Source organism: Pogonomyrmex barbatus, unplaced genomic scaffold (genome assembly GCF_055798465.1).
Source record: "Pogonomyrmex barbatus isolate J1 unplaced genomic scaffold, ASM5579846v1 scaffold15, whole genome shotgun sequence".
In the NCBI taxonomy this organism is placed as follows: Eukaryota; Metazoa; Arthropoda; class Insecta; order Hymenoptera; family Formicidae; genus Pogonomyrmex; species Pogonomyrmex barbatus.
This window is the reverse complement of record NW_028297111.1, coordinates 3,312,014-3,337,825: the sequence shown is the minus strand read 5'-3', so window position 1 is coordinate 3,337,825 and position 25,812 is coordinate 3,312,014. Positions and strand designations below refer to the sequence as shown.

The 25,812-nt window shown below is 33.1% G+C and overlaps 1 protein-coding gene across 2 annotated transcripts in view; it reads left to right on the top strand.

Annotated features, from left to right (window-relative positions):
• Positions 1-25,016, top strand: part of Cow (Proteoglycan Cow) — a 157,253-nt gene extending 132,237 nt beyond the window's left edge. The window contains exons 3-6 of one of the 2 annotated variants that reach the window (XM_089073293.1): positions 3,703-3,805; positions 6,720-6,848; positions 21,308-21,453; positions 24,778-25,016. In XM_089073293.1, coding sequence (XP_088929419.1) covers positions 3,703-3,805; positions 6,720-6,848; positions 21,308-21,453; positions 24,778-25,001 — 602 coding nt within the window. In that variant the 3' untranslated portion in view covers positions 25,002-25,016. The remainder of the gene's footprint in view (positions 1-3,702; positions 3,806-6,719; positions 6,849-21,307; positions 21,454-24,777) is intronic. The other variant, XM_089073294.1, reaches the window with a different exon arrangement.
• The last annotated feature ends 796 nt before the right edge of the window (positions 25,017-25,812 follow it).

Below are 25,812 nucleotides of genomic sequence, written 5' to 3'. Positions count from 1 at the left end.
TTTTGTTAATGCATCAAAGAAAAAGCTCGCTGCGTTCGTTCATAGTCGTTCGTGATCATTTGTCAACTTGATCCGGATGCACCTTTGAAACGTGACTAGGGTTGCCGTCCTCTTTTCCTCGGACACTGTCCTCTTTTTTAGGGCGCCCGGGGACGTCCGGGGGGATTTTTTGAAAACGTCCGGGGTTTCAAGAAATCTTCTAAATATTTTGTTTTGATTCCTCTCCGCATTACTCTGTATTACCAAATAGCACAGGTATCACATAAAAGAATTAAAATCTTTTAATTTTAATATCCAATAAAACTTAAACTAAACCTATAATTAAACTTTTTATTTTAAATCAAATAGTCTGTATTTATTTAGTATCCAGTTCAAATTTCTCTTTGCTCTGAATGCTAATGAATAATTAGATATGAAATAATGATTCATTTACTGTTCTAATCAATTTTATTAATTTAAGCGCATTTTTGTATATGTCCGGAGTTTTTGACTTGTAAGTTCTAGTTTTGAAGATGTTAATATGGCAACCTTAAATGTGACGGACCTTACTTTCTTTCTCTCTCTCTCTCTCTCTCTCTCTCTCTGTATATATATATATATATATATATATATATATATATGTTATTCGCCGTATATATATATATATATATATATATATATATATATATATATGTATATATATATATTATTCGCTGTGTATATATATATATATATATATATATATATATATATATATGAATTACATATATACAGCAAGTCATCCCCTTCTCATGTAATTCCGCGAAATTAAGCCGTCAGGAGAGAGTCCAAGTCTTCTTAATTCATATACGGATGACTCTAATTCCGACCCGATGGAATCTCCATTTATGCGATATTGCTTTCATCGCGCCGGGAGACAAGCTCCGCGTTTCTTATAGAAGAAACTTTTAATTGGATATTTTGAAATCTTTAATGTATGGAATGGGAGCGCCTCTTTTTATCGATTTATGAGAGAGAAGCCGCGACTGCCTTCTTTTTCGAAATGCTCGTTGTCTTCCACTGCAAATGTCGCATGTTATCTCGGTGAGAAGAAACATAGAATGATTTTACGCAACATTGGCACGCTATGAAATATTTCTAAATGTTTATAACTATCACATAAAAGATTAAACTTGAATTTTTATAGCTACAACGTGACTTATATTTTGCAGGATTATCATCTAAAAAATATATATTGAATTATATTTTAAATATATTTAGAATTTTACGATATCTTTTTAATAAAAAAGTGTATAAATATAATTAGAAATAAATTTTTGTGTGCTTATGATAATATTCATAATATGATTTATTTATTTTAAATTGATTTAATAATAAAATTTCAAATTTCAAATAAACTTTTCGTGATTATGCATAAAAATATTTGCAAATGTTTATAACTATCGCATGCAAGTGAATATTGCAAACGAATTTTCATAAGTTTATGATAATGTTATTTACGTCAGAGCGATATAATAACATAAGTGATACGATAATAAGCTTGCGGATGAACTTACAATTAATTACGTAAAAGCAAAGTGACTAAAATGATTGTGCTAAAGCGTTATTTCCATTTGATAATCATGCACACGTGGTTTGAATCGTACGATTATTTTAGTAATAATAACAATAATGTAACTATCGTATCTGCTCTATATCCCAATTATAATTATTGCATTTCTAGCAAAATTTCAGCATGGTTTATCATACATTATTCAATTAATTATTATTCTCTTAATATGCTATCTTATTGTAATTAAGATAATTTTTTTCAAAAAGCACATTTTCTTTTTGAATAAGTAATGTGCGTGCGTGCGTGCGTGCGTGCGTGCGTGCGTGCGTGTGTGTAAATTCTTTTTTTAAGAGAACAAAGTTTATTATTTTTTATTTAAAAAAAAAAAAATCTTAAAAGGAAGAATAGTTAATTTGAATGTTCTACAATTCTTTGCGATATTGCAACACGAAAAAGTTGGCAACTTTGTCTGGACATTAGCCAGTTTTATACTCCACGCGAAAACTCGCTCTTGTGGTCAATTGCTCATTTATTTCTTGCTTCTATTCGTCGCATTTTTCAAATTGCTATGACTTTCTTGTATGCTACAAATAAAAGTCAACAATATGCGCGTGGAAATATCATCTAAGTAGGGAAATAATTACATAATTGCATAAACAGAGTGTTTCTTTATTTCTTCTTACAAATAATTTTAAATATTGATTTCTTTTGCCAAGCTGAAAATAAATAATTTAACCATTTATATGAATAGAAACAATTATATATTTATAAATTTTGCAAAACATTGAGTCTTCTATAAACATTCAAACATGAGTTATAAATTAATTGCACAAATACACAATAAAAAGTTTATTTGTGAGTAAATATAAATCTTTTTTGGGAGAAAATTAAATTATTAAATTTCTTCGAGGTGTAGAAAACATGTTATTACTTAAGTAGTATAAGTCTGCGATGCCGCATTCGTTTCGCATTCGTTTTTTGGTTGTCATATATTAAAGAGCCAGAAGTTGAAGTGGGATATCCATTTTATTGATTACAAGGAGAAGACATCGGCGGTATGTTTGGTTCTGACTTTGGTTAATGGAGAGGGAGATCCAATTCGATGGTTGGATGTAGTAGATATAAAAGTATGCCCCCTCGAACGACCAATATCGCTTGTTGGCGATTTCCAGGCGAATAGAAATGCTCAGAAATATGCGCGTAACGGATGTCCGAAGTACCATTCATGGCGGATCTACTTATCTCATTTCGGCTTGTAGATAGAAAATTCATTCAGATCGATAACAATATCGATCGACTTCATAATTATCGTGGCTTTCCTTCTTGTAAACTCAAATGACTGTACTCATTTTTATTTACTTTTTCTTCTTCAAAATAAGATGTTCTTATTATTACGAGAGAAGGCCATCCATTATCGATGTAATTAATTCTTGATTCCATATTAAATTTTGTTTTTAAATAGAGGGGGGGGGGGAGAGGAGCATGAAAAAGAAGAAATAATTTTATAGTAATTATTTTATATTGAATAATATTCAAAAATAATACTACGGTTTTATAAAAAATTGCTTAGAAAAAAGTAAAATTTAAATTTAAAATAAGCATCATAAGAAATAACTACTTTAAATCTTAAAAAATTGTTTCATACATACATAGATATTAAATTTACATAATCATTTGGATTAGTCATATATTAGTCGATTCTATTTATTTATGACCAATAATATTCAAATATCACTGAAAAGAAGAATGATGAATAAAAAAGACATGTTCTGAAAAGGAATTGTCTGATAAGATCGAGCATTAATTCTATCATGAATGATTGTTTCTGATATCACATTAAAACAGATCTCAGTTTTTAACAACTAATTAGTCTTGTTTATTAATCATAATTTTACAATTTATTCAGATTTATTTTTAAATTAATGTGATATAAAATAAATAAATTTTTTATTATAATAAATATTTCTCTATCTTTCTAAATCTTTAGAAGATCTCCAAATAATTGGTATTTGGAGAATATTTGTTTATTAGAAATTTCAAAGTACATACATATATTTAAGTTTGTTGTATTTGTATGAAATATGGAGTTTCATCTCTATGGAGTAATGGAAAATATATATTCTTGCTTATAATATGAGAAATACAAGATCAATTTTGTTTTTTTATTTCAGGCGAACTTTGTCGCCCACTTAATTGCAAGAAAAAGGAACTTTGCCTCTTGGAGGATACTTTCACAGCTGTCTGCGTCTCGAAGAAGGAGCTTCATAAATCAGGGTAAATATCGAATATTTGTTTGTTTTTTATATCTTCTAATAGATTGATGTTTCGAGATGAAATACATTTGCAGTTAGACTTAAATTAACGTTACAAAAATACGTGTTTTAATTTAATTTGCAATATTTTCTACACGGAAAAGTAAATATTTTACATAATTAATAATAAAAATTTTATATAATATAACATTACTTATTATTTGTAATGAGGACAGTATCTGGAAACTTCTAGCAAATTTCTATCAAATTTATGACAATGAATAATTAATAGATATATTATAAAAATATATATTCTATATACTAAAAATTTGAAATATTGAATAAATTGTTTTATTTTGTTATTTGTCATCAACATTATGTATTTTATATTTTGTATTATATATTATTATCTGGCTTCATTAAATGAAATGTGAAGTTAAGGTGAAGTATCGATATTTAATTAATATTGGAAGCAGGCTATCAATATTTCCAAACTATTGGATTCTAAAACATTCACAATTTCGGAGTATTTCAATAAGAACATGTAATATGACATGTAACACATGTAATTCAATAAAAAATAAATCTTGCAATCTATTACTATAAAATAATAGATAGAAAATAGATAGATACGCGATACATACGACAATTACGGAATGTAAAAACGTGACGAATCTTCTTTCTGTTGTTCCGCTCGGAATTTATCATTTATTATAGCTTTTATAGTACTTAAAGTGCTTCGGTCTTTATTTGAATAAAATATATCTAAGAAATATCTATCTATCTAATCTCTTAGAAGAAAGATCCTCATTGTCCGCATCGATGCGTTGCGGAGCAAATTAATTCGTCGCAAACGAAATCAACGCGCGGAAATTATCAATTTTACATGCCGCGCAAGTGGCGATCTTCGATAAGCGCTCTCTCTCCCTGCTCGTTTCATCTCTCTGGTGACCTGGTCAAAAATGGTGACGCGTCAATTTTCGCAGGGGGAGTCAAATAATCGAAATTCTCAACGTTTGTTGAGACACCACCGACGCGACGTTGGCATTTAAACAACGCTGATATTAACGACGATATCGAATCGCCACAAAACGGCATTAAACCACTGACCGACCGAAGCCGTCTCGGTAATCACTGATTCCCCGCGCGGTGCTTATTGCCAATTAACTGTAATTGGACATTTCCACAGGCGATATATGCGCGCATACATATCCCGCGTCCGGATACCTCGATCGGTGGTATTCATCTTGAAACACCCGTACGACATTAAATGACCTTAATGCGTCATTAACGGCTAAGCAGCCCGATGGGCCTCGATAAATCGATACTCCCGTTCGAGATTAATTTGGTGATGCGTACCATCATATGCGTATTATTACTGATCGGCGCAGGTTTCACTTTCATGCATCACGATCCTGCTTTCGCATTCGATCAAATCTGTGTGATACAAAAGTTTTGCGTCCAAAAACAATGTGTCAGCGATTTATATACATAGATGTAATTTAATCCATCTTATAGTGTAATGTTCTAATTAATAAATAGAAAATAAATGCGAAAATGCGAAAATTATTAAATTATGCCAAAGACTGTGTAGACTAGTCAAAGATTTATAAATATACGTTATACTAGTGAATTAAAAAAATTATGTTTATTACTTCCTTATGGATTTACTTCAGAGAAAGTAACAATATTTGCCTAACGAATATGAATATCAATGTTTTTCTAATTTTATCTATGCAAGATATGTTTTATCATCAGTAATAAATGAGAAAAAAAATTGGATGGAGAAAAAATTAAATCAAAAACTTTTTGAATAACATTTTTGAAATATATTTTGTATTTAATATATAAAAATACCATATTGATTACTGTAATCTCATATTGGAAATTTTGAAATTTGATATTTCGATTTTTTCTTCTACGTAATGTTTAAAAGTATCGTGATTTTTCCAAGGCATAAAAGCATAAAAAGTGATCACACCACGTTAAATAATCACGAAAGATAACTTTTGACGGACTCGCCGCTGTAAATGTGATTACATCGTCTCGCAGCCGCGGACAGAAAAAGTAATAGCACGATAATGAAACGAGAAACTGTATCTACCAAGTAGACATAGTTTCTTTAGTAACAAATCAAGAACAGAAAAAACACTAAATTCTCGTACATTTTACTTGATTGCGCTAAAGCGGTGGCTGTGTCGTCAATCTGTTGACGAACGTCAGAGTGAAACTCGGGATTTAGAATCACGCGCCGCTTGAATTCCGGTAGAAGTTTAACACGCGGTTATGTTTAACGTAATTCGAATAATGGTCATTTAATTTTTGTTCCGTATAAAGCTAATTCGCGCTTCGCGCCTGTAATTCCTGGGGCGTGGTATCTCCAGTGCCTCGGCAGAGTTGTAGGACAAGAAACTTCATAACGAGCATTAATTCATCGAATAAAGTAGATTCTATGCAAATCGCACGCGTCGAATTGCTCTTCCAAGTTTTTCAGGCCTGAAATAGAACAACTAAAAATAGAATTTTTAAGTTGAACCATCAATCTTATGTTGTACCTTATGTTCTTATACAAAAAAAAATCTGTTCTATAGTTTATTAACTATTCCAAGACTTTTACATCGAACAAGAGAGATAGGAGCAAAATTATTATTATATCCACGATACAGAAGGAAATTTTTACATTTTCTCGATATTTAATAATATCTTGTAATAAGTAACTTACAAGCTTATCTATTTGTATCAAAACAACTCTATATACCTACTTGGAATAATTATTATCTCTTATTTTTAAATAGAATAGTACAATGAAATATTGCGAAATAGATGACTTTTGCCAAGTAAAAGTGAAGTGAAGTTACTCATTTAAAGCATAATGAATTTTTTATGCTACAACTAAATGCTGTATTAATTGTAGATTGTACAAATGCGATTTTCAGGGACATAGTAATTCCGAAATCTCGTGCAATTCAACAGCGACGGATGAGGACCGAAACCTCGGTCGATTCTGACGACGATGACGCCTTCTTTGATTCCGAGGACGATGACGACGATCAAGATGAATCAAAGTAAGTGACAATAGATTTCACTATCCACCGTTTAATCTCGTTGCACGGATTTACTTTAAATCTTCGATTAAAATGTAAAGTTTCTCCGAGATATTGGCACACGTTCGTCTATTTCAGAACCTCAAAATTCCACCGAAAAGATCTTATTTTCTAAATTTTTTAAATTCGTATTTTTTTAAAAATATTTTTTATCTTTTTGTTATTTATTTATTTGATCAACTTTTGATCACAATTAGTGTTTAAAACATACATTCATTTCCATAAGCCTGCTGAATATAAGCAATTTTTAAATTTTTGAGAAGATTCCTCAAGAATATTCGGAAACTTTACAACAACGTTTTTCTGGATGATATTCCGAGTAGATGCCATAGACACGAGATTATTAATATTAGTATAAAGACGAGCGGTAAGAATAAGACCTTGATCCTTATGCGGACTGCAGACGGTTCTTGAATACTTCCGGAAACTTCATTTGGAAAAGCCGCATTGCACGCGCGCACCTCTGTTTAATACGACGGGCAAAGTTTCAGGAAAAATTAGTTCCGGAGGTAACGTTGCGCTCGGAAAATGCGCCACAGCTCGTGTTTATATTTCGCAAGCCACGTCAAACGGGCATTATCAGCTCGTGCACGAACCGCACGAACTTTAAACGCGGCTTCTCCGTGGAAAGAAAATTTCCCGAGCGGAATTGAGAATTTCATTTTGCAATGTAATCCTTTGCATCGATACATATATACATACATACATACATACATACATACACACACACACACACACACACACACACACACACACACACACACACACACACACACACACACACACACACACACACACACACACACACACACGTACACGCGCGCTGTGTGTGTATGTGTGTGTGGGGGGTGTAAAACGGCGAAGCGGGAAAAAATTTTCTCGAAGCGCGTGCGTCGTGAATTATAGGAGGAAGGATTATCGTATCGAAGAATATCCTTTCGAAATTTGATCTTTTATTTGGACTTGTACAGATTCCGTGTGTACCAAAAGAAATGGCAGACACGTAACTTTATCTCATTTCGACAGTTTGCTTTGCGGAGTTTTACGTAAACGTTATCTCTGTTGCACACTCATCCCGTTAAACATCAACGGATGAAAACTTGAGCAATGGAAATACGTGTTACTCTCATTTGGCTAGAGAGAAATTCTTCGAGATTTGGAGATTTACTATTAGCTTCGCGCAGATAGCTAGCCAGGCAGATAATTAATTGCGATGATAGCGACCTTATAGAATCGGGAAGGATTCTTTCTATTCTTTTGTCAAGCGATGCGTCAAATGGACCTCGTAAGAAGTTCGCTTTGGAGATCGAACACTTTTCCCTCGAGAATAAAGTCTCTCGAGCGCGAAATTGAAAACACTGTCGTCATCGTATTTTGAAAAACTTGTGTCTTTACTTTTAGATGGTCGGTATTAAAGCATACTTAATTTTATTAGATATTCCAGATATTTTATTAGATATTCCAAGAATTGCAAGTTTGAATTTTTTTTGTCACGAAAGAATTGATTAACTGCTAATTATCAATCTCTCTCTAATACATGCATTGTTTATAAACATGATTATATTAAAATATATTGTAATTATGTAATTATAGTAATCTATCAGTGATTTTTTTTTTTATCAAGTCGTTACATCTGAATAATTTAAACTGTTAATTTTTTTATTTACTGTTGTAACGAATTATCTATGTGTTTTTAATTTTTTAGTTATATGTTATGAAATATGTAACATTTATAAAAACCAATATTTTATATCTCGCTGGCGACTTTTAAAATCTATGACTTCTACATATTCAGTTTTTTGACCAATTGCATAAACGATATCAAATAACGAAGAAATTGTATCTTTGCTTGGAATTTTGCAACAAATTTTATATGATACTACTACTTTATAAAATTAAACTTCTCTAATCTTAAGTTATATTTGATTCGTATCTCATGTACATGAAATATATTTATTTATACGCAAGAAAAGCATTTAAGGCGGTTTTTAAACTGCGAATATTGAACCAATATTAATATGTATAAGAAAACTATATGTGTTAAACAATATTTGGGAAAATATAAATAAAATATAAATAAATATGAATAAAAATTTGAAAAAAATTGATATCTTTAGTAGTGTAGTAGTTAAGGATTATTATAATAGTATATTTTAAAAATTATAGTAATATTATAGATATCATATAAGCAATATATTCAATTTATCAGGCAAATTTATTAATTTTTATGTAATTCCGCGAGGAATTCCAATTTTGTAATAACTCTATCATGAAAACACTTTTATAGTTGTTTTTCATTTGATACGTCAAACAGAAGTTGACGATACGTGTAAGAACTTTGCACACACTAATACTCTTCCCTAGGGAATAAAAACATTGAAAGAAAAGAACGAAGAAGGGAACGACTCGAAGAAGAGAAGAGAAAAGAAGAAAAGAAGAGGAGAGAGAGAGAGAGAGAGAGAGAGAGAGAGAGAGAGAGAGAGAGAGAGAGAGAGAAGACGAGTTGAAGCCTGACGGAAGGCTTTTTTCCTATTTAAATTTGCACAAACCAGCAGAGCAAAGAATATTCGACTACCTTTTTTGGGATCGTGCCTCTCGGAAATTCGTTACGCATGATAAAAGATTACATCCGACATACGAAACGAGATGCTACATAATTTTGCGAAATTATGTCTTACTGTCTTATGCAGTATCTTTCTTTAACATTACATTTACATTCTTCTTTTACAAGTACCTCCTTTTCTGTATTATTCCCATGTTACCATAATGTAGAATATGGCGTAATGTAGTATAATGCAATTGGTTCAAATAAGATAGAACAACGATATATTAAATTTTGGGATCAAAGAGTCCTGTACGAGGGCATGCATAAATTATGTGGTACATCTTCTATCCGTGAAATTTACAGAATATTTTGAGTGAGTCAGTTGCATATTTAAAAACATGTTAGAGATGTTTAAAAGTGTTACAGGAAAAGACTTTTTGCTTTCGAATTTTATACTTTCAATAAAGTTAGATATTTCTTTCTTCGATAAAAAAACTTCACCGCAATACTTTTTTAATATGCGGTGGATGTATTTTACGCGAGACAACTTTCGCGCGGGAACTTCCATATCGAAACTTTCATCCGGGAAAATAGATACCGATTTCAATTATCCGAGAACGTTATCGTACCTTGCAACGCGTTGAAAATTGACTTCGGATATAGCAGAAAAATATATCGGCATTCTCTTCTTGCACAATTTTTGTGCAAAAATTTACAATTTTCATTATTTGTTGCATCGCCATGTCGGAAAGACGCTGTTACTTTGCATTTTAGGTCGTGGCAAGTAGTTTGCAAAATAGTATCAACAACATCAATGTTTCCCGAAATTATGTCCTCGCATAATATTTGCACACTATCACGGAAATGCAATCTTAGTAATATTATTCACTCGCGAGCTTGCAATGCAAATGTTTTTGGCAATTCTTTGGCAATTCCGTATATCTTTCTATCTATTCGATTTGCTTGTGCGAGGTCATTGTGCGTTTATCACGTTTGAGGAAGATGCGGAATCAAAATTTATTTCTCGTAAATTGTAGGAGATTGTCTCCGATTGTCTTCTCGCGGTAACTCTGCAAACAACTTTGCAAGTACCTCGTGAGAAATTGCGTGAAAACACTATTGACAAGGAGCCGTCGTTAACCTACAACTCTCTAACGAACTCTTCCGCGTACTGCGTTATTGTACTGCTTCCCAATTACGTTGCTGCCGTTAAGATTTGATAACATACTAACTCCATATTGTCATACAAAGTTCTGTCTCATCCAAAGTTCTGTTTTTGAAACATGAAAAGTGCCAAATGAAAAGTCGAGCCAGGAAGAGATTTCCCCGAAAAATAGATGAATGTACAGAAATTTCAATTTTTTTCTTTTTTTTTTTTTTTTTTTTTTTTTTTAACAATTTTGTAACCATAGAAAAATACCTTTCATCTCGTTGACATAATAATGAGATTGTATCAAATATAGTTTTTATGAAAAAATATTTCTGAAAAACATGGCAATATGATCTCGAGTTTCTCATAAAGATGATTAGTTCGTTACTGCATTTTTAATAAATTCCTATTTTATTTTTTATAATAAATTCTTTAACGAGAATTTTTGGAATAAATCTTAAGAAAAATGAATTTTTACAAAAACTATTGATTCATTTAACGTACCTTTGGTAAAATTATGATTTTCCTACTTTATTTTCAATAATACATTCTTCAAATTTAGAAAAATTTTGTTAGAAAAAGGGAAACCTTTATGATTTTTCCGATAGTTGATAAAAAATGTCTACTTATTAAATTTCCAAGTAATTAAATCTTGTAATAAAAGTTAAAAGTTAAGTTGGAAAATATAAAAATAAGCCTTATTTAGAGAGGACAATAAGGCTTTGTGGCGAACAATAGATTTAATTGTATCTCTCAGCGTTCGCGAAAACCTCTCCGTTTTCTATTAGTTCTAGTCACAGAGGCTATTGGTATCTCAGCGTTTCAGGTGAGAAAAAGTCGACGACGAATTGGTTAAAGAAGCTGTCATTAAGATTGAGGGCTTTCGGTACAACTCATACAACATCGTCGACTTGAATCCAACTCGGAATCGTATTGCGCCATGGGAGTCTTCTTTCCCTCGGCAAGAAGAAGCGCGCGATGGCGCGACTCGATGGCTGCAATTTGCAGCGTACATTCAAAGGCACGCCGGCCGGCCACTTGTTCTATTTCAGCAAGACAAGAGCTTGCCGCTCTGCCGTCGTTCGTTCGCCTTTGTTATAATTAGTAAGGCGAGACAGTTCCTCTTTTTAACAACAAGCGATTCTGGTTAACTTGTTAAATAATTATTCTTTAACCGATTTTCCAATTTTCACACGTGTCAGAAGAACGAGTTTGATTCTCGCGTTTAATTCTTCTCTTGTGTAGCAGCTCTTCCGTTTTTCTCGAAAGCTTTATCGACCTGAAAGGTCGATAAAGGACAAGCCGTTATCGATAGCTACTACTGGGCAACGGGATCGGATTTAGTTTGCAGTCGCAGTAACCAGAAACGGAATTTTGCACAAAGTAAGAACACGTCTCATTTGCCTTGAACGTCCCACCGTATGTTCCTTTCTGCTGTCGTCCTGCGGTTCTGCGACCACTGCTTTCTCATGTTTAATTCAAGATTTGAACGTTGGTCGCGTAGTTGATATGCTTGGACGATTTTCAAGCGTACGTGTCCTCGTCTTCGTTCCTCTTCTTCGTGTGTGTGTACATGTTGTGCTATATTATACTATTCGGTCTTCTAGTGAATCTGCTTGTTTGCCGATCTTTTCTTTACTACCTAAAACTATGACTACTGGTGACAAAGGCAGTCAAAAGCAAAGCCTGAACGATTTCAGTTTATGGATAATTGCACGCGCGAATTTAAATCAGCACTTCAGAACTTCTCTGTAAAAGAATTCTTATATTTGCAAAGATAGATAGATAACCTATACAACTTATAGTAACAAAGTTTTCTTCTATTCAAAATAAAGTCTATATTGATTTAACGCTTATGACACTTATGAATTTTTGTACTTGATTTTTATTCCGAAATACATCTTTGTCAATTTTTACGATCATCATCATATTCCATCATCATTAACTAATAACACCTCGTCAACATTATCTAAATCACATGTCGTAAATTTTTTTTTAAATTGCGCAATTGCATTTTAATAAATTAATTTTTCGCATTTGTCACGAATATTTTTCTTTTTTTATATTCTGAATTAAAAGCAACTTTAGGTTACATGATGAATTATATGATTGCTTAAATTTAAAAAAAAAATTTGCGAGAAAAGTAAACGGCAAAATTTTCAATGAAATGTATGATTTTGGTAAATAAAAGAGCTGAATAAATATTTATATGTACGAGGGTTGTCGTACATATTCATCATCGGATCGCAACAATGAGACTCGAGTTTTGATTGAATTTCACACTCGATTCTCACTTCTGAAGAGAATCGAAGAGAAGTAAGAATCGATTAATTCTGGCAAGAATTTCATTGCCACCGCTTTCTTCTTTCCGTCGATTTGATCCGTGGGAATTTCCGATAATTGAAAAATAGATTCCGCGCGCTCTCGGATTCGTGTATGGTGTATGGTATTGAGAACTGATTACACGCGGCTGAGGAGCACGACGAGATGGAGGAGGATTGGGGGTGCTGTAAGTGAACGTCGAGATCCGAATGAAAAAGGAGAGAATGAGAAACAGAAGCGGGAGACGGGAGGTAGTGAAAATGGGAATGATGATAGGCGTTTTAATTCGCAAAGTGTTCGCTGGCGTATTCGTTAATTATAAGCAAACAGTGCAGAATATGGCCTCGCAATTAAAACGGGAAATGCCCGATAGATCCTACGAGCACCATCGTCGTCGTCACGACGGCGACAATGACGACGACATCGGCTCGTTCATTACGAGCTTCTCCGACGTGCGACGTTCGGCGGGTCGTTAATAGCAACGACTCCTCCTGTCGATCGTCAAGAAAAATCGTCGTGCGCTGACAAAGACAGCTCGAACACTCGCCGAGATTCTTTTTGCGAGTCAGCTTTTCCCACGTTGCGCCGCGAGCCGACGCTTTGTCTTCGTCAAAGAACCAGCCCTGCGAAGGGAGCTTTAAAGTCGATATACAGACCGTTCCGCGAAAACGCGTTTAACTCTCAGTTCCAGACTTGCTGGCCAATTTATAGCCGATATTTCCTTAGCGAGACTTGACGCGACCTCTTTTTATTCACCTATTTTTATTGTCATTGTTGTCATTGTTGTCGTCTTTATATAGATATGTATAAAAATATTTATTTATAAAAACTTACCTATAAAACCGTGTTTCTATCGTTGTTTTATCTACAATTCATGATGATAGTAGATATAGAATTTTTTTATATAATTATAATATATTAATACAAACGCAAAGTATTTTTAATAGTGAATATTTTGTTATCATAAATTTTAAAGACTACCTGAAATATAATTTGTAATTATGACGCCAGTTATAAATTTTAAACGTATGATATATGCCAGGAGATGTACATAAATGAAGGAATATCAAAAATTTTAATCTAAATATTCTCAATAATCTTTTATGTTAAATAATAAGTTTTGATTTTGAAATTTTTTAAAATAAAATTTTAAGGCCCCTGACTACTCAGCGAAGAACTCCGCGTTGAAGTAGCGACGTATCGTCGTAGTGAAAAAAATAGAAGCTCATACATCCTTGTTCATCTTATCCTTGTCCTTGTTTATCTTTATACAAGTGACATGCGGACAATGAAATTTTTTTTATAACGACTATTTTCGTTATTGTGTGCTTAATCGTACAGATATGACTTGTTTCGTACTTACCAGAGTCGTAAAAATGGACGGCAGCTAAAATTATCGTCGGACATTATATGTGAAAGCATTTTTTTCCATTTCTTCCAACAGCTGTCAAATCGTGTGTTTCCTGCCTGAACAAGTTTCATTTCACATGCCTTTTACAGCTATTTATTGACTATCGGGAAGGGAAAGGATAGCAGCCGCCCATTTTCACAAAGGTGGGTCTTAAAGTTACCATGTCAGGTGTTATTTTAGTCAAATATCTCCTTATTTGCAAAACTACCGTCATAAACTTTATTGTGTTATTTCTCGCCTATGATGTCACGATTCCAATATAGCCGCGGTGACTAGTCAGGACCCTTAATACCGCAACTTATCTTTTTATACAATTCTTTCAAATTTTAGTAATAATTTTTAAATAAAATTACTATCTTTTCGGAATTATAATTCTATTTAATTTGCTTGATTTGATATTCAAAATATAATTCATAAAATTTCTGGGATCTGTTTCTTATGTTTCATATCTATATCTTCTCTATGTCTATCTATATCTTATGTCATATCTTTCATACTCATGAAATAAGCTTATCTTTTTGCTTATCTTTTTAAAATATTTAAATATGTAAAAATTTTAATGAAAGGAGAATAAAAATTACGTTGTAATAAAGTATAACAACTGATGATGTATATCTTAAATATGTTTTTATACAACGTTCTATATGACTTACATTTTGAAATACACACACACACACACACACACACACACACACACACACACACACACACACACACACAAATATATATCCATGAAATATATTGCAATATTGATGTTAACCACAGATTTTAATTGCGCATTGCATAACAACTGATGTTTACGGAAAAGATAGATTGTTATCGAAAGACAATTCAAATGTCAATATTAAATAATTTATTGGAACTGTTATAAAAATATAAAAAATGATTTTAAATCGTAAAACGCATGATTCTGAAAACGTATTGTGCAATATTTTTGTTATATAATAGATATCATTGTTTAGAAATTTTGTATTGATTACTGCGGAAATCGTAAAAACTTCTTTTAACTTTTCCGAAAAAAATATTATTATTTAAAATATTATTATTTAAATTTATATAAAAAAAATTTATTTACTAAAAATAAAGTTGAAAAATTGTGATTTATAATTGCAACTAATTTAATACAAAGATTGAAGTTGAATTTTGCTACAGTGCAATGTAAATTTAATTTTTTTTGTGGGTAAGTGAATGACTGCAATGAAAATAATAATATACATACGTGCGAGTATTTAATATACACATACTTACGTTCGGTTGTTATTAATGGATTTTCTGTGAAGCATTTGACAATTCCTACGTCAAATTATATATACATTTAAAAGTTTTAGAATATAACATAACAATTTGAAATTATGATAAAATGATAAATAAATTTTTTCATTTATATATCATTTTATTGGCATTGTTATTTAAAAAATTACTTTTTTATATAGAAATACCTTTGTTTCGAGCAATTAATTTATTGTTTTATCTGCCGATTTGTGAGAGTAAAAAAACCCGATTGCTAACATATTAAATATTTAGTTTAGTATTTAATTTATCCTTAAATATATTGTTCTTTCTAATAAAGTTAATTTAATTTTGTCGAGGAAAATGCAAAATACTTATGATTCCAATAGATAATTAATAATATTTATTAATTATCAATAGTTATAGAATGATAATATAGAGCATTTTAGATGAATATCATTGATCTCTCTCTCAATATAAATTAACGCGCCAAGCTCAACACGCTATCGTTATTTTAATTTGATTGATTATTATTTTAATAAATTTGAAGTAATAAATTTTTATTGTATTTTGAACACATATAAAAATTCCAAAAAAATATAATTTTGCTGATTCTAATCAATTGGACTGATTCGAATGATTAGAGAATTATAAGAAAGACTATCGCGAAGCGTTTTAGCGAGTACAATTTGACAGATTAAAAGTCAAAATTTATTTTAATTCAGCTTGAGAGATGTTACGCATTTTACGAACAACGTTCCATGAACGTTAGTGCTCACAGATATTTAACGTCAACTAGCAGAGAGTAATAAATAGTCCATTTTTTCCATTTTATATATAGAAACTCCTATAGAAACTCTCCTTTTCGGATTTTTCACGAGAGGCAGATCGAGGAAATTCCCGTAGATCCCCTGATTCTCCCCGTGAGCTCCCGTTCGCGTCCAGTCGCTTCCTCTTTCTAAATAAATCGCCCACCCTTTTGCCGAAAATATATTTCCCGTAGGCAGCTACCGTCGTTTGTTACTTCGAGGGCACGATTGAAACACAAAGTTTCACATTGGTCGAGGGGTGGTGATATGGCCCGAGGTAACTGGCCAGGAAAAGAGACGGTAGCGGGAGGGGATGTGTAGGGGATTACATTTCGCATTCATGGAATTCCATCGAGGCAGCGTAAATCAAAAGTTCGAGGATATATATATAAGCGCGGTGACGGGGAACGAGATGAACAGGGGAACAGAACGGAACAGAGCGCAGCGAAAATGCACGAGTGGAATTGAGACGGAAGAAAGATCTGCGATTGTTTCTCCCTTCGCTTTGCTTGCTTACGCATCATCGCGTAATGCCTCGATCTTGTTTTCTCGGTACACACATCGTAATATCGTGACCGAGACAATCGGAGATTATGGAAAGGAAGATTATGGAAGAAAAAAATCGCGAATAGTGACAATGATGACGTGATAGACATCCAGACATCGTGTCTCTGTCGTATTTTTTAAGCACAGCGATGCTATAACAACGATGAACGTATTTCAAACGTGGGATCAAATAGGAGTTTTATTCGTTTCTCCGAGATTGAAGGTCTTAATTTTGAAGGTCGAAAGAGTTACTTAACGCGTTAGTTAGTTAACCTTAGTTAACCACGAATATTAATTGGCGCGAGAATTTTTTGTTTAGCTTTTAATTGTGCTGAGAAATTTTTCTGAGTGTTTATTCGTTAGAATTATTTGTTGATAAAATAAAATTGTTTTCTTATTATTAATCGTAACGAGAAACGATTCTTTTTCTCAAGACAGGCAAAAAGAACGTCTCTTACGTAGGATAATCTTTCGCATTCGATTAACATTTATATATTTTTATATATTTAAAAATTTCTTTATTATAAAATTTGCTTTATATATTTTAAGTTTATATTATGCAAGTCCAAAGTTTTTACTCTTCGATAAAGAAAGATACTCTTCGAAAGATACGAGAGAAGATTTACATCTAGTTAAGTTAAATCTTATGTTTAAATTCTTCTCAAGTCCAAGTATATCAAAAGCATATTATGAAAAATGTGTCAGTGAAGATTAGAAAAAAATATCGTTTTTAAGATATGACAAAACCTACAAAAAATTACATGATTAGTTATTTATTCTTTGAATGATCATTTATTAGCATTAAAATGATATATATACATGTGATATTTTATGATTTTACATACTTTTTATGTTATTTTAGTATATTAAACTTTTCGATTTTCGATTTTTAATTTGTACTAGATTTCGAGATAGGATTCTAGTTATAATTTTATATAAATGTATTTTGGCACGTACCTACACGAAAGTATGTTGGAATATATTAATATATCTAAAATAATTATATTTGAAAAGTCAAGAAATGTATATATATATATATATATATATATATATATATATATACATACACATACACACATTTCTTGACTTTTCAAATATTTTTAATACTACGCAATCAGCAAAATTGTAAAAATAATACTCATCCAAATTATTTATATTATTTAAATTTTAATTGAATGCAAATACAATGATAGCTTTTTTAAGCAAAGATTTTTAAATGATATTCAATTTTTTGTGATTTTTTTGTGATTTTAAATGATTCAAATTAAATATATTTTTATTAAAGCGAAGTAATTGCTAAGATCTAAGTTGATCGTTACAATACTCATAATTATAACTTGTAATAATTAATAAAACAAATGGTTGATCTCATGCTTCAAGATAATTTAACATTAGTAAATAACCTGCTTTTTTAATCATTCATACGTTTAATTGATTTGAAGTCCAAACGAAGAGAATTCAATTTAATTAATACCGGTATAATCAGCGTCGGTTAATTATATCTTGCTGCACTTCTCCGAATAAAGTGCACTCCACGTTTTCATTTCGTCGACGATGAATTATATGCTAGAACTTTCCCAGGCGATTAATTAAACACTGCCTTGCGATATTAATTTTCAATGAATTTTTAATTACACGTTGTAATACCGGCAACTCGTCATGCAAAAGTAGATAACATTATTCTCCAGCATCCAATTCGTCAAGCTTTATACGCTGTACAACTTCATTTCAGCGACGATTTTCGTTTCTATTTTCAAAAAAAAACTTTTTTACGTTTTCTCTGTTGCTGCACTACGATCTTGTTTCGACTGTTGGATTTAGGTCTGACGGAAGTATCGTCGAGAGGAAGAGGTAATGGTTTATCCTGAACATCCAAAGTAGACACGATAAAGTTCAAATGCCACCTGACGAAAGTTTCGAGCTTCTCACAGACAGCTTCGCTCGGGCGGCTGGTCTCCCGATACAGAGGAGTGGATTAAAGGTGGATCGGCATGTGTTCGGCATTACTATCCGCCACGCCTTTCTGCTTTTCCAGTTACACGATTTGTTCCCTCGCTGAATATCCCACCGATGTCTCGCTGAATCAAATCTCGATTTAATTGAAAAATATTTTTCTCCGAGAATGATCTGCTATTAAGCGATCGGTAAATAAATGGTCTATCGATCAATTCAAATAAGTCGTAATTAGGTTTTTACTAATTAAATTAGACTTTTTACTTTACTTTATTTGCCAGATGTTTAATTTTGAATATCTTCAAAGATTTTGTATTTTTCCTGTAATGTATTATAAGAACGTTTTCATTGAAACTTATTTATATCTATAAAGTGTGAATTAAATTATGAAAAGTAAAAATTTATTATATTTATTTTTTTTTTTAATTAATATTATTATTATCTAGAAAAACTGCTTTATTTAAGAAAGAATTTAATTTAACCATTATTAAATTCCAATTTTTTTTCTTGCCATACATCTTTGTTTCGTCATTGATTGTTTTCTTTCACTCTTCTCTCTCTTTCATTCTCTCTCTCACACACAATATGTGTGCAAAATATGAAATTTAAGCACAGATCGTCAATGATTGTACGATTATTTATGCTGTGCTGTGAGCATGCATAAACCTCACAATTAATTCGATACGAGCTGAATTTCCGTTTCCGCAAAACTGGGCCGGTCGACAATTGCTGTGACCACAACATCACGTCGAAAATTACCATTGAATTACGAAACGATTAATATCGACGCGTAACGCGGTTCATAATGCGGAAGTCCTTTCTCTCTTTTGACGAAGATTCCGCTCATCCTCTTCCTCCCTCCCCCTCCGCCGCCCCCGACTCCCTCCCATCCGCCGTAAGGCAAGGCGGATTCGACCACAATAGTGTCGGTACGTTCTCCTTCGAGAATTTGTGGTCGTGCGCAAACGCGTAATTAGTTTAAACCAAGTAACGTGGTAATTAAGTCGGTTTAACTCCTTTATCACAAGATGAAGCGGACGCCACTGTTTATGTTGGCTGGTATCTCGGTTATCCCTCGGTTGTTCCTGGTTTATCCGCCCCGCGTCATATTACGCGTCTTGACTTACAAGCGTCAGTCTTGCTCGAAAAACTTTTGTTAAATTTAAACGCACAAACTTCAAAGCGAATCTTTTTTTCTCCACTTTTATTCGGAATGTAGGTCGATATGTAAGTCCCGAGACGAATCAATGCAATAAATAAACTATGTGAGGGGAAATGTTTCTTCTCTTATCACGATGGACTTTCTTCAATCATCAATATATTTGGAGATGTTTGAGAAACACGGAACACTCGGGCACGGTACTTGTAAAGTGCACAATAAAATCCAAAGTGTTTTTCCGAATGTTATATTCTCGAAGACGTTCCTGTAGAACTCTTCCAGAACTCTTCAAATAAAACGTCGGTCATTTTCTCTCGGTAGAAATTCGGTAGATTTACCACACCGACGATGAGATTTTCGCGAGGAAATCGGAAGATTTTCTCGCAGTATCGGAATTAACGGGGAACAAAAGACGAAGCGAGTGCACGAGTGCACGAGTGCACGAGTGCTACGAAAGCACGTTGGAAATAATACGTACAATGGCGCGCTTAGACGGCAGCAGGCAAGCAATTCTGGAGATTAAACCCGGCCATATCTGTAATTGACTCCCCGGGCACATCCTTGGCTTTTCATTATTCAACCTCGCGCTGAAGGAGTGAGCAAACCCGAGACTTTTCCAGCCTCTCGTCGCGACTCCCAAGAGCACCGTTCTGCCGATTAGTACTCTCCTCCTCTTGAAGCGGTGCCTTTGATCCCATCTTCCAAGAGACTACCGCGGTGCGTCTTCGGACTTTCATCGTCCTTTTATCGTAATACAACCCTAATTCCATCTCCTCCTTTAATATCCACCGAAAATCACCGAACAACAGCTCTCCTTTCGCGTTACACACGGATAATCGACAATGTTGTTAAACGACGTGTCATTACGATAGCTTAACCGGGGCTGACCAGATTCCGCGCAAAGCGTTTGGGGCGCGTCGTCTCTCTCTCTCTCTCTCTCGAAGGTTCATAAATTTTTACGAGGGATTTTATACCGGGGCTACGCCTCCCGAGTACAGGGCCTACTCATAGTCATCTCGTTCTCGATATCCAGTGACACGTTTAACAAAATTCACAAGCGGCGCTCAAGCGATGCACGGTGTGAGAGAGAGAGAGAGAGAGAGAGAGAGAGAGAGAGAGAGGAAAAGAGAGAAAACATCGAACTTCGATATTCCCTCGCGCGCGAGCGCTTGGCAGTCCAATCTTTGTATTGTCTCGCTTGCTGAACGGCAGTCTCTAGGAACACGCGCGTGTCGACAGCCAAGTTTACAGCGCGCCTATAGTTTAAAGCCGTCGGCGTTTTTCCTGTGTTACAGATGCCAGGAATGTCCCGTGGTGAAGCCTACGTTCCTCTGCGGAAGCGACAATCGCACGTACAGCTCACCGTGCCGTCTCGAGTACCACAACTGCATTCACCATACCTCCGTCCACATCACCTGCAAAGGTTTTTGTCCGTGCAAAGGTGAGAGACGTTTGTCTATATGCACGAGTCGAATTTAGACCACGCATTTAGACATTGATTTAATCTCATCGGACATTGTCTAAACGTAAAAACGAGGGAAAAGTTTAGTGAATTTCAAATAATTACAGAATCGCATACCATTGTTGCTTTGCTTCTTTTTGACTAATTGTAATTCAACATTTTTTATTTTCGTTCTGATATTTTTTGCTTCTTTAGCATACTTTTAATTCTTATTTCTATTTTTTATTTTCTATGTGTTGATTTAATATTTTAATTATAATAAAACGATCGTATCTTTACCTATCTTTTTAAATTTTTGATTAAAATTTTTGATTAAATTTAACTTATTTATTACTGTTGAGAAAAGAGAAAAAATATTATTTTTTACAGGTTAGTCATCGAGTTCTGTAATTTGTATATCTTCAAATTTTTTTACGTGAAAACATTTTATAGGATTATATTATTTAGCCGAAAAATTTCAACATATTTTTTAGACATCTTTTCTACAAACTGTATTTATTATATATGATGTCAAATGTAAAAATGTAAAGATATCAGTCAATTAAAATATAAAAATTTTTGTATAGAAAATGCAACACGATGAAAATGTATATTTAAAACACATATGTTTGTCCCTTATGGAAAATATTAGTACGTAAGTACAAAGAAAATAAATGAAAACGACAGACAGAGTCGTTTGTCATTTCAAAATTTTTATCTATTTTTAAATCCTATGCTTATCCGAATTCTTTTTCCAAAATAGTACCAAATAAATAAATAAATTAATTTGCGTTATTATTCAGTCAAGAGAATTCGATATTGCTAATTCTAATTAGAAATGAGCAAAGGTCACATTACATTTAAAATGCGTGAATCCAAATAGTTTATTTATTATATGTGTAATCAGATCAATAGTTTAATTAGTTTAATTATATATTTGGTTGGTATATTTGGTTGGTATATTTTATAATTAGTTATGTTTAAAAATAACGTAGGGCGGCAAACAATGCCGCTATGTTATTCTAATATGTGAATTAATATTTGAACATAATATGCATACAAAACGATCAATCTCTGGATGGGCTCTGGAAATTAAGAGAAAGCGAAAGCGTTATAAAAATTGTATCACCGCGACTATTTTTACAATGACATACGGAGAATCTGACTGAATCGGCAATTTGCAACGTAAAAGAGAGTATGCTGTCAGTGGTGACTTATAAAAAGCAACTCTGCAAGATTTAATGCGCGAGATCAATTTGTAAGCATATTCATGTTGGAATATACGTATGTATTGTAAGTTTCACAATAGTGGAGCCGCGTTTGCATCGCGCTTTGCGACACGTGAATCTTTCATGAATATTCATAATTGGCGGTGAAGAACAATAGTGCCGGTGTGTTGGGCACACACCGAGGTACAACGCGATGTGTACCTCGGCAAACGTTGAGCGAATCGAGCGAATTGTCGTCGAATCGGAGAAACAGGGAAGATTGAATAGATCCGATTGAATTTGCCAATCGCGACGATTCACTCTTATTTACTCTTAATATATATACAAGCGTGATTGCATCATATTTTAGACACAAAAACAAATACTAAATACTAAATAATAAAAAATATATTTATTTTCAGGAATTTTAACAATGCCCTTTTTTTATCGAAAATTTAAGTTTTGCAGTATTTGTTAAATAGGACTGGGCGAATATGACGTGAAGTTTCAAAAGTATATACACATTTAAGAAATAAATATGTTTATAGACAGGTGTGTGTGTGTGTGTGTGTGTGTGTGTGTGTGTGTGTGTGTGTGTGTGTGTGTGTGTGTGTGTGTGTGTGTGTGTGTGTGTGTGTGTGTATTTCAATATTAGAAACGAATAATAGATAATAATGCAAGTCCGACATGTCAAAAGATCTATCCTTAAAATTATATGTTGAACAATATTAATATTATTATACGTTTTAATGTTACGTAAACTGGATTGAAGTGCTTATATCGCAGAAATAATTCGCAGAATTTATTTCGTGGAAGATTTAAAACTACGTAGACAGATAATCTCTGGCTTGCGACGTTAATGTACGAAGAGAAAAAAAGACCTGGAATTAATTTTACTCAAATTTCGCTCATTAATATTAATGAATATCAACGAACGAAGTTTCAATCTGTCGGTTCGTCGTGGCGTATGTCAAGGCGATAATTGAATTTTATAGAGAATTGTGAATCGGTGTAGCGCTTGTATCTCGTCGAAAAAAATCATAACGATCGTCAATCGTGATCGAATGCGTGTGCTAATTTCAAATGGCTCGTTTGGGTATGTACGATTAATGGGCGATTCATTCGCAAATTTGATTAATTTCAAAGGTAGTTGTATTTTTATCAACCATTCTATAATATCGCGCGCATGCTGTTTTCGCGTTTTAAACGTCAATATGAGCTAATAAAATGCTATCGCTTTCACGATCGAGCAGTTTGCAACATACATGCGGAATATCGATTATCAGATTCGGTGTCGTTAAAACACTATCGTGCTCGCGGTCGGATGATCCATTGGAAATCTAGTAAGCTTGATGAAAAATGACGCGCCACTGCGTGAGATAAAATATTTATGCAGGGATCAATCAGGGTGAAGTTTTTGCTTAAATTCAATATTCGTCGAATTTAATGTATAATAATCTTATCTAATATAATCCTGCAAAAACAAGTCTTGCAGAAATAAATGAAGACTTGAAATGAAAATGGTACCAAGTGCGAAACGTAAAAAAAGCATACTACGATGCTTTGGGATTGTATGTTGCAGGACAAATGATACTTTTTGCACATATATCTTCTTCTAGCGTAAACTCCAGTTGTATCTTTTTATTTTTTGTCGCTTTGTCCTGCTTTTAAATCGGATCCTTTCTTAAATAGTCGGATTCCGCGCCATAAAAATTTTTCTGTTTTTCTGGCGGGAGAGTTATGTCCTCTACGCGTTTCTTCTCTCGTCTTTCTTCTTTCGTCCTCGTGCTGCATTCGACGACAAACTTTCGCGTGCATCTCACGGAAAAAAAAAATCACTCCCGTCATCATCATGCGGCGGAAAGGATGGGCGGAAAGTACCCCGCGGAAAATAGCGCCCTTAAAAAGCGCAGTCGGCCTTTCGATTTCTGACGTACAATTTGTCGACAGTGTCATTTCATGCTCATGAATTGATTCGGGCTAACGAACCGAGTATTTTCGACGCGCGTTGCGCCGCCGCCGCCGCGCCGGGACGAAATGTAATTTCGTCGTCCCGCGACTTGCAATCAACGTGTGTTCACGAGAAGAGTATATTAATCAGAGGTAAATTTTGCAGTTGCCGATCTGCGAACATACTCTTCGAAGAAGACGCAGATGCAGAGGAAGAAGATGCTCATGGGCAAGATGGGCCACAACCATGACATTACTCTTACACCCCGCGACTTCAATTACGATAATCATCATTACCAGTATCTCAAGTACACGAAACACGGCAAGGTAAGTCATATTCGCTTCTTATGCTACATTTCCGCTATAAACGACAGAGAAAACATTACATGATGTTCTTATCTTTGTCGCGATTGAGAGCTTGATTGAATTGATTATTTCTTCGCTTATTACAAGACATTTTTATCTCGCGTATGCGTAACAACGTGTAAACAACATTACGTACATAACAATGCCATATAATATCAATGATGAAAACGCAGAATGAAATGAAAAGAAGTAACTTTCAACTTCCTGTAATGAATGAAATTAATTGAATATTACTTTACAAAAATCATTATTTTTAGCATGATTGCTGATCAAAATGTAAAAAAGAAAAATTCTGTTTGTAAACCTGTAAAAATAAATAATATTATAAAAAAAAAGATCAATATTGCTATGATTGCATGGCAACATATATAATTCATTTTTTTCTGTCTACAACAAAATAACATCTATTTCGTTTCATTAATTTTTCCAAATGTATGTATTCTTGTGTGTAATTATTATATTATATTTTCTGATACTTTGATTTCCGGATAATTTTCATTTTAATTTATCTAAATTTTTATTTCTGCTACATTATTTATTATTCAATTATATAAATAGACTTTTGATATTAATATTAAATATTATTATAAAATTCATTTGAGAAATAAAATAAATCAATTTTATCTGTCTTGCTTGAGGAAAACATCGTTTTGGATGTTTTTTTTTTCTCTTTAAACATTAATTCAAATAAATTGAACGTCGAATCGTGATGATGTTCGAACGCTTTTTGATATAAAACTACTTCTGCAAAACAGTTTCTTAAACAAATTTAAAAAGCAAAATTTGATTACAATTTCATAAAAAAATTGTTATAGAAATGAAATATTATGTACGT